The sequence below is a fragment of the Armigeres subalbatus genome, chromosome 3 (genome assembly GCF_024139115.2).
Source record: "Armigeres subalbatus isolate Guangzhou_Male chromosome 3, GZ_Asu_2, whole genome shotgun sequence".
NCBI lineage: Eukaryota > Metazoa > Arthropoda > Insecta > Diptera > Culicidae > Armigeres > Armigeres subalbatus.
In genome coordinates this window covers 371,604,734-371,615,072 of record NC_085141.1, presented here as the reverse complement: position 1 = coordinate 371,615,072, position 10,339 = coordinate 371,604,734, and the positions used below count along the sequence as shown (strand labels likewise).

Below are 10,339 nucleotides of genomic sequence, written 5' to 3'. Positions count from 1 at the left end.
CTAGAAAAGAAGTCTTTTGAGCTTCTTGAGAGGGAGGCTTCCGAGCCTCTTGAAAGGAGGCTTTTGGGCCTCTTAAAAGGAATTTTTGAGCCTCTTGAAAGGAGGCTTCCGATCCTCTTGAAATAGGCTTTCTAGCTTCTTGGAAAGAGGCTTTTCAGCCACTTGAAAGGAGCTTCTGAGCCTCTTGAAAAAGGCTTTCGAGCCTCTTGAAAGGAGGTTTCCATGCCTCTTAAAAAGAGGCTTCCGAGCCTCTTAAAAGAAGGCTTGCCAGCCTCTTGAAAGGAGGCAACCTAATCACTTGAAAGGAGGCTTTTGAAGTGCCCAGGAGGCTTCCGAGCCTTTTGTAAGAAAGCCTTCAAGCTGCTTGGAAGAAGGCTTCTGAGATGCGTAGAAGGATGCTTCTAATCCTCTTGCAACGAAGCAACCGAGCATTAGTGAAAAAAAAAATCATTTTGTTCATTCGACGTTTTGCTCGTTCGATCTTTTGTTCCGCAGCCCTTTATCAGTGGTGGAAATACTCGCTTCACAAGTAAGAAAAGATTGTAATTGGCCCTATCAAAAAATGCCACACTCGCGCGAACCTACTGCCAGCATTTTTCTGGTGCTTGCTTTGTTCGCGAGTACGGGCAGAGCAAAGTAAAAAAGCAGGGCAATATTTTGTTCGGGAGTAAAAATCACGGTCGCGAGTATTTGTGGTTACTTCGAATACAATGGATAACTTTCACTTGAGATAAACAGAATAACAATAAACAAAGGTGTTCTTGCTTGAACATCCGTGATAAACATGTTCCGAGGTTGTTTTATGACATTTTGCAATTCAACCCGAATGACTCGCGAAGCTTCACGAACATTTTTCGTGGTTCGTTTTTTTGTTTTCTCTGCGAGTAGTAGGTAGGCAAGAAAAAGGCAAAACAAGTGTTCGCGAGTATTTTGCATTGCCTACTTCTCGTTTTGTGAGCAAGGTTCACAGATTTCCACCACTGCCCTTTATGCATTGTGCTGGTTGTGGAAGGCAGAATTCAATTTGGATTTATTGATCGCATTGCATATTATGTACAATTTGAATTTTTGAAATAAAAATTGATTAGAATAGTAATACGTGCGCCATTACGCATTTTTGTCGGAGGTACCCCCTAGGGCCAACGAAGGTACCCCCAGGGGTACATGTACCCCAAGTTGAGAACCGCTGATCTAAAAGAATATTCGATCTATTCACTCATTGTGATCCATAATTCGACAATAAGCTGTGAATAGTCCGATCGATCCGAATCGAAATAGAGATCCCCTTCCTGGAGTTTTTCGCTGGTGCAGGATTCGTTGTGCTATCGGGTATGGTTTGGGAATGTTTGTCATCGATTTTACTCAGAAGTATTTAAGTATTTAAGAAGAATGAAGTACCGTGACCTGCCCTAATTCCGCGCATCGCCTAATACCGTGGTTTTCATCAAAAATCAGAACCTGGCTATCATAGACATCGTATTATTTGGTGAAATGTTCAAACATATTGTGATGTCCATGATCCGATAGCCAAGTTCTGATTTTTTATAAAAATTACAGTATCTGGCGATGCGCGGAATTAGGGCAGGTCACGGTACTTCCACATTTTTTTCTAACAATTCTAAGTGAATGTATAACACACTTTCTAGTACAAATTTGAACAATATTTTACTATTTACCTCTACGAATTTCTCAACTCCATCTCCCCCAAACACCCCACCACCTGTTGCACAATCGTATCAACCTCGGCCATCGCACCCAACCCCGTATCGCCGCACATCAGCGTCTTGGCCACGCACGGAATCTCCCTGAAACCCCACGACCGGAGCGTCTCGATCTGCGGACCCGTGATCGGATGGTCCCACATGCGGGTGTTCATGGCCGGGGCAAAGAAAAACGGTTTCCCAAAGTCCCATGCCCTCGCCGTACACAGCAGCAGATTGTCGCACAAACCTTGTGCCATTTTGGCCAGCGTGTTCGCGTCCAGCGGTGCCACCAGCATCAGATCGGCCCACTTGCCCAGTTCGATGTGTAGGACGGGATCACCGCGACCGCTCCAACTGCTCCACTCGTCGGCATCCCGCTGGATGGGGACATCTTCGGGGATGTCCGAGGCGGAGAAGAAATGCTCCGCGTGGTGGGTAACAATCACTTTGATTTGTATGTCCGGGACTGAGTCACGCAGTTTTTGAATTAGTAACGGTAATTTAATCGTGGCCACGCTTCCGGTGCACCCGATCAGAATGTTTCTTTTCGTCATTGTTTTTCTTCAATAGTTTAAAATTTATGTCCACTTGTTTCACTGCAGTAAATTATTCACTTATCGCTCTTCTCATTCTTCTTGGCATCATCCTCCAGATCGGCAAATCCAAGCTTGGAAAACTCCTCCTTGGCCATCAAATTGTTCTCCATACGGCACTGCAGATAGGCCTTCGATTCCTGTCGGCAGGCGGAGTTATCGTCGTTATTTGACCGCAGGCAACGCATGTAATACAGCATCAGCTTTTTGCATTGACCTTCGTGGTCCAGTGGGAAACTGCCCTTCTCCGGTGCGGTTGGAATGAACTTCTTCTGACCAAAGGTCATCGACGTCATCGCGGGCTTCGGTGGTTGGAACTCTGGGGTCTGTTGAGGAGAGCAAAAACATCAAATGAACATTGTTCGGTTAACCTTCCTACAGAGCCCAAAAACATCTCATTTTGTTAAATTATGTTTTGACAATTGATTGGCCCCTCAAATTAATATTTTCGGTCAAAAAGATATGACGGGAAACGTACATTTTTGAATATTTGAATCAACCTTTGGGGGGGGGGATGCTTATCTAATCTTCCGGTCAATTGCATCTTATAGTGCACATACTGCATCTTATAGTGCTAAATGTACGTACACATATTACCTGGCAATCTATACTGCGTTGATTGTGTGCCTTTACAGAATTCTCAAAATAATTCCGTTGAAATATTTTATAAAATAGTAATTGCGTATGGAAAGAGGAAGAAGGTAGGCAAATTCTCTTTTTCTGTGACTTATTATCTTATTTTCTCCCCCCTCGTTTTGTCCTGGGCAACCAAGGATGTTTTCGATCATTTAGTAATCTGCGTTCAATCATTTAGTAGTTTGTCAATAACACATTCCAGAGGCTAGATTTCAAAATGTGTAGTATGGTGGACTTCTAATTCAAAGGTTCATCTACAACTCTGCCTAACAGTTCGATGTTTCAATTATACTGATAATAGAGCTATAGAGCTAGTAGCAGTAGCTTATACTGAATGATTGGAATTTTGTTATCATTTGGTATAAGTCACTGCAACTAGCACTGTAACTCCTTCAATGGTGGAATTTAAACATCGATATATTAGGCAGATTGTTGCGACAGTAACACAAGGCGATACACTGGCTTTGCAGTCAAATTTGTATTTGCTCCAAACTATAGGGTATAATTAATTTTCGTTAGGTTTCACATAGGTATTTTAGGGTAACTACTTACAATTCAGTGTCCTTTTAATTGCTTGCCTTTGTTTACTGTCAGCCTTCCTAGGTTATAATTAGTTTCTAAGTAGTTGTAGGTACCATTAGAAATTAGAATCTAGTTTTTAGATTTAATTCAATTATATTACCTGCTCTAGTTTGTAATTAGGTTAAGCCACTAGATTATTATTAATGAGAAAAATTCACGTTGTATTATAGAAAATTTAAGGAATAACACTTCGCACGAAATCCACGTTGGAGACTATGTTCTTCTTCTGTTGTGTATTTGTCCTGTTGACAGCTTATCAGCGTCGACGTCGATCTGCGATCTCCAATATAGTCATGCGGTACAACCGGTTGCGATAGGGCGACCGGCTCGACGGTACCCGTGTTAACACAGATATATAGAAAAACCTTCGCATCAGAAGTCCACCGTATAACACATTTTGGAATTCAGCCTCTGGAATGAGTTATAGGCAAACTACTACATGATCGAACGCAGATTACTAAATGATCGATAACATCCTTGTGGGCAACTATCTAATCCAGACCCTCAATAATTGCTAACTTAGTAACTGGACGACGCAGTGTTGAATTCTGAGTACGAACATCAGCATAACGGACAAGTTCATCATCTCCCATTACTTTACATCACGTCCCAAAGGCCATTCTCCTCGAGAAATCTTTGGTTCAGTTATCTTCACCAAGTCTCCTACTTTCACGTTATCGACTGCTACTTTCCACTTTGTTCGAGATTGCAAGGTTGATAAATATTCTCAAACCCTCTGCTTCTTCCTGTCTCTTGATATGGAGCCTGTGTTACGTTCAGTAGGTTTGAGCAATGACGATACGGTACGAAGCGGTCTCCTAAACATCAGTTCAGCGGGATTTTTGTCATTCAAGTCGCTGGATGGATTCGAACGGTATACGTGCAAAAAGGTGCTGAGTGCTTCTTCTAATGCTTCTCCTCCTTCAGGGTATCCACGAATATTTCGGCTAACCCGTTTGATTGTGGGTAGTACGGTGCGATGCGGATATGACGAATGCCTTGATTTGTACAGAATGCTTGAAATTTATGGCTCGAAAATTGAGTGCCATTGTCGGACACTATTAGCTCCGGAATGCCGAATGTTGCGAAGGTTCAGTTAAGTATTTTGATGGTGGTTTTGGTTATCGTTGATCTCGTTGAGTGCACTCACTCCACTTAGAATATGGATCGACTATTAATAGAAAATATACGCCATCTACCTATCCTGCGTAATCGATATGAATCCTTGACCAGGGTTTGACAGGAATTGGCCACTATTCTAATGTTGTTTTAGTAGAAGTTTTGACTGCTTTTGAACATGGTGTGCAGTGTTTCACGTAGTCCTCGATGTCGTTGTCGATACCGGGCCAGTATACGAAGCTCCTCGGTGGAACTGTTGCAGGATTCTTCGTCGGAACATCTCAGGACCAATGACCCTATCGCCAAACATTACACAACCGTCGATTATGCTGAGTGATTCTCGTCTGTTGTAATATGGTTGAACAGCAGTGGGGAGATTCTTGGATCAGTTGGGCCATCCGTCACGAATGTACTTTATATTTTTTTAGCGTGACATTTGTTGATGTTGCTTTCTTCAATGCTGCAAATGAGACGGGAACGTTTTCCGTTGCATCGGAAAGAATGTTTGACAAATCTAACTCGAGGGTGAGCGCTGCGATGACATATTCTTCTTCTGGTTGTATGGTTTTATCGATCAGCCGGGATAGCACATCTGCACAACCAAAGTCATTCGTGGATACGTGTTTAATCTCGAAGTCGTAGTTCAACTGTTGTACTTTCCGGCTTCGATGGCTGTTTCTGACGATGGATTCCCTTGTCATTCTTCTCTTGAAGTGCGTGCACCGTTGATTTCGAGAATGATTGACGCTCGATCATGGAAGTGTCCGCTTGGAGATTGACGAGCAGTTGATAGTCGTCGATCAGGGTTTGAAGAATGACGGGTGTTCCTGCTACCTCGTTTTCGGTTCTGGAGAGTAGTCTTGCTCTAATGTCCGCGTAGCCATGACATTTGCGCTCCGAAAATTTACTTAAGGGTTTTGATAGTGTCGGCAAAATTCACGTCTTTTGAGAGCTTCGGCAGGATAAAGTTGACATACCGGGTATGTGCCGGTGTATCCAACTTTCGCAGCAGCAGTCGGACCTTGGCGGCGTCGTCGAAGTTCCTGGCGTCAGAATCGAAAAGGTTCTAGTAACGGCTGTACCACTTCTCGAAAGCAATTCCGTTTTCCGGGTCGAATGAAAATTCACAAATCTTCGTTGCTAAGGCTTCGATTGTTTGCTCCGGGTTGCTAGGTGCTGGTGTCGGCTGCGTTGGCTTCTGCAGAAGCTCGGCCATTTGAAGGATTGCTTGCTGAAGATCTGCCATTGCTTCCGGTTCTTGTGTCCTCGTCGCCAATTGTTATGTTCGGATTACTTCCGGAATAAAATGGACTTGACTTTTCTTAAAAAGAACTAACTTAAAAAGAATTGGAAGTCCAAATAATACAGAATGAGGAATGACATATTGGTTTTCTTTATATAGTAGAGCAGCGGTTCTCAACCTTTTTCTTAAGAGGTACCCCTTCGAACTTTTGCATGATTTGAGGTACCCCCTCTCGTAAGTAGGCTTCCAATCCTCTTGAAAACATAATTCCGAGCCATTTTGAAGGGAAACTCCTTTAAGCTTTTGAGTCCCTTTAGAGTAGGCTTCCGCGCCTTTTTATTAGAGGCTTCTGTGTCTCTTGTAGAGAGGCTTCCGAGCCTCTTGAAGGCGGTTTTCGAGCCACTTAAAAGGAAGCTTCCGTTGCATCTTGAAAGAACGCTTCTGAGCCTCTTGATAGTATGCTTCCAAGCCTATTGAAAGAAAAATTCTGAGCTTCTTGAAGCGAGGCTTCCGAGCCTTTTGAAAGGAGGCTTCCGAGCCTCTTGAAATAAGGCTTCCGAGTATCTTGGAAGGATCCTTCCAAGCCTCTTGAGAGAAGGCTTCCGAGCCTCTTGAAAGGAGGTTTCCGAACCTCTTGAGAGGAGGCTTTCGAGCCTCTTGAGAGGAGGCTTCCGAGCCTCTTGAGAGGAGGCTTCCGAGCCTGTTGAGAGGAGGCTTCCGGGCCTCTTGGGAGGAGGCCTCTGGGCCTCTTGAGAGGAGGCTTCTGAGCCTCTTGAGAGGAGGCTTCCGAGCCTCTTGAGAGGAGGCTTCCGAGCCTCTTGAGAGGAGGTTTCCGAGCCTCTTGAGAGGAGGCTTCCGAGCCTCTTGAGAGGAGGCTTCCGAGCCTCTTGAGAGGAGGCTTCCGAGCCTCTTGAAAGGAGGCTTCCGAGCCTCTTGAAAGGAGGCTTCCGAGCCTCTTGAGAGGAGGCTTCCGAGCCTCTTGAGAGGAGGCTTCCGAGCCTCTTGAAAGGAGGCTTCCGAGCCTCTTCAAAGGATGCTTCAGAGCCTCTCGAAAGAAGAATTCTTAACTTCTTGAAGCGAGGCTTCCGAGCCTCTTGAAATAAGGCTGCCGAGCATCTTGAAAGGATGTTTTGGAGTCTCTTGAAAAAGAGGCTTTTGAGCCTTGAAAGAAGGCTTCCAAGCCTCTTGGAAGGAGGCTTCCGAGCCTCTTGAAAGGATCCTTCCAAGCCTCTTGGAAGGAGGCTTCCGAGCCTCTTGAAAGGATCCTTCCAAGCCTCTTGGAAAGAGGCTTCCGAGCTTCCTAAAAGGAGGGTTTCGAGCCTCTTGAGAGAAGGCTTCCGAGCCTCTTGAGAGGAGGCTTCCGAGCCTCTTGAGAGGAGGCTTTCGAGCCTCTTGAGAGGAGGCTTCCAAGCCTCTTGAGAGGAGGCTTTCGAGCCTCTTGAGAGGAGGCTTCCGAGCCTCTTGAAAGGAGACTTCCGAACCTCTTGAAAAGAGGCTTCCGAGCCTCTTGAAAGGAAGCCTTCGAGCTGCTTGGAAGAAGGCTTCCGAGATGCGTAAAAGGATGCTTCTAATTCTCTTGCAACGAAGCAACCGAGTTTTTGGGGAAAAACAAATCATTTTGTTCATTCGACGTTCTGTTCGTTTGATCTTTTGTTCCGCAGCCCTTCATACATTGTGCTGGTTGTGTCAATTGGGATTTATTGATCGCATCTCATATTATATACAATATAAATTTTTGAAATAGAAAACACAATTATCAATACTTTATCAATGAATTTTGATTGAAATTGTTATATGTCCGCCATTACGCTTTTTTGTCCGAGGTACCCCCTAGGGCCAGCGGAGATACCCCCAGGGGTACATGTACCCCAGGTTGAGAATCGCTGAAGTAGAGCAAAGGTTACTTGGGCCGATGACATAGTGACGCGTGTGCGTGCGCGAACGCGTCTAAGCACTCGTTAAGCAGAATATCAGCAAGAGGATTCCTTTTGTCTTTGTCTTGGACGCGTTCGCGTACGCACACGCGTCACTATGTCATCGGCCTTAGATAAACAATTATAATCCATTGATTACTGGGAACCAACATAAAGGCAAATCAAATCCTAAAAATAGACGGGTTAACAGCTTCTCAAGTCGTTTTGAAGCAGGATTGTTGTCGGGATGATACATCCAAGCCAAACTCAGTCCCAATGTAAACAAAAAGCAATCCAAATTATAATCAAACCATTCACTAAATTCAGTTACTACTAATCTTAGTTGAAATCCAGCAAAATAATATCCAAATTGGCTCAATCCAAACCTTATTCTATGTAAATCATTTCATAAAGCTCGTCATAGTCTGAACCCAATCCAAGCCAATAAAAAAAAAACCCAATCTAATTCAAATTGAAGAAATATCAAATCTTCTCTAAATATAAATCAAAATTACATCAAATAGGATTTCAACCCTATCAAGCATAATTTCATTCCTAATTAAATCCAAAATCTGGTTTGAATGGTTTAAATAATTATAATTTATTGTATCGCTCATAAAAAAAATTACTTCCCTGCTTATTTTTAGCCGCAACGTAAAATAAGTGTTCGATAGTCGCCTTAAGAAAAACATTCCCCAGACCAAAAGCTGCTATTTTTGAAAATTTAGCCGCCACATATGAAGAATTCTGGCGGTGAATGCTTTGATAGCACGTGCTATTTGTAATGCGGATACAGTTTTCACATATTCTATGAGAGCCTTGAAAAATGATCACAAAATTTGTTTTGTTGCAAAGCTCAAAATTACACGTTTCTAAATCCTAGGATAGGATGTGACAATAGAATTGCAACTGCCTTGTTGTTTTTTCAGTCGATTGCTTTAACGAGGTGGTGGCCAGTGCTTCCGAATATTTTTTATGCAAAATCCGCTGAATAGTGTATGTGAAAAAATCATGTTTTCTCGTTCTCTTCTTACATAATTCGTAATAAAGGATGCTACGTACTATCAGAAAAAAGTTTTTACATGGTTATGTTAGAGTTTTACAGTGGAATGAGTAAAAAGTTGGTCAATAATGCATCTCATTGAGTGTTTTAAATTAGCATAACTATTAAGAATCATGCATACATCATTTGCAGCCTAGCATAAATGAATTTTACCCAAAAACTCAAAAAACAAACTTTGAATTTTGTCATAAATTTCAATTTAATTACCCAGCAACACGGCGAAGGTAGCAATAAGCTGCCCTTTAAAAAATTTGATACCGCCGATCGAAGCAATCGATTGTCATTTTCACCCAATCAGCAACCGGCACGATTTTGACAGAAAATCGGTACGATTTTTAATGTCTAATTGGCACATCCTATCCTAGTCTAAATCTATGATCGTTACTGTAACCGGTTTGTTGTGGGAAATTTTAGCGACAATGTTATGTAAAAATTATATTCCGAATACTGCAGCAAATCTTACCTTATTCAACAAATAAGTAGATCCAGCGAGCTTAAATTAGAGTATTAAAAGTAATATTACACTGTTGCATAAAATTTGTCTACAATATCTAATGAAATACAGCAAAATTCCATCCCAACTAATCACTACGCACAGTCTTCTTCGTCAGATAAAAGGGAAATTTCGATCAATGACAGCGAACAAAATTTCCCTTTCTGCTGTCAAAATTCCAGCACACAAATCGCACGCACACCAACTCAATCCATACCGTTGTCCGCATACAGTTTTGCGTGTGGTCATCCGCCGCCCATCGTTCCTCATTGCATTTTTACGACAGTGTTGCTTTGCTTGATGCGTGTGTGCTTCGTTGATTCGCCCGTCGTCGTGTATCGTAAACGTACATAGGCATGATCGCGTAAAAAAAGTGAACAGAAAACCGTAATGTTCTGCTGAAGTTCCGTCCGGAAAATAGTGCATTACTTTCTTTGATTTGCTTGCTTCTTTGGGTGCAGTCAGTGCCCGGTTTTGGTTGCGCGTTCAAGCCGGAAGTCGTCGCGGCGGAAAGTAGGTGTCCGGATTCCTTCCGGTTCGGAGGTTCGAAACAAGCAAACGTGACTTCTTCGTTGTTGTCGTCGTCGTCATCGTTATCGCCGTGGTCTTGTTTGCTTCGCGATTTTGCGTTTTTTCGACAACGTCGTCGCCGTCGTAGTGGTCGTGGTCTGGTTGTTTGGTCGCGCTACGCGGAGTGTTTTGTTTACATTATTTCGGGTGTCGGATGATAACCGGAGCAAATCTTTTTTGGGCCTTGAAAGTGTAGGACAAAGTTTTTGTTAAAACATTGCTGCAATCAGGAATATTTAGTGCCTTGAAAGTTGTGTTTGTGTTTTGATAAAATTTGAAGGGAGGTATTCGCCGTGATCTGGTTCGAAGTTGCTGCCCCATCGCCACCTGTTAATCGGTTCATGTGCATGAAGTAATTCTCATAAAAAAGGATTCGGATCAACGCTGAAAAAGAATTATCTGGATATTGACTATAAAACAGTGG

General features: G+C 43.0%; 2 protein-coding genes across 2 annotated transcripts; both read right to left on the bottom strand.

The window, feature by feature from the left end:
- Positions 1-1,646: 1,646 nt before the first annotated feature.
- Positions 1,647-2,257, bottom strand: LOC134226458 (phosphopantothenoylcysteine decarboxylase). The gene has a single exon (XM_062707239.1). The coding sequence runs from the start codon at positions 2,255-2,257 to the stop codon at positions 1,679-1,681; it is 579 nt and encodes a 192-aa protein (XP_062563223.1). The 3' UTR covers positions 1,647-1,678.
- LOC134226460 (cytochrome c oxidase assembly protein COX19) lies at positions 2,257-9,493 on the bottom strand. Its single transcript, XM_062707240.1, has 2 exons — positions 9,316-9,493; positions 2,257-2,622 (listed from the first exon to the last, which is right to left on the bottom strand). Exon 2 carries the CDS (start codon positions 2,590-2,592, stop codon positions 2,314-2,316), a length of 279 nt encoding a protein of 92 aa, XP_062563224.1. The 5' UTR covers positions 2,593-2,622; positions 9,316-9,493; the 3' UTR covers positions 2,257-2,313.
- Between the last annotated feature and the right edge of the window lie 846 nt (positions 9,494-10,339).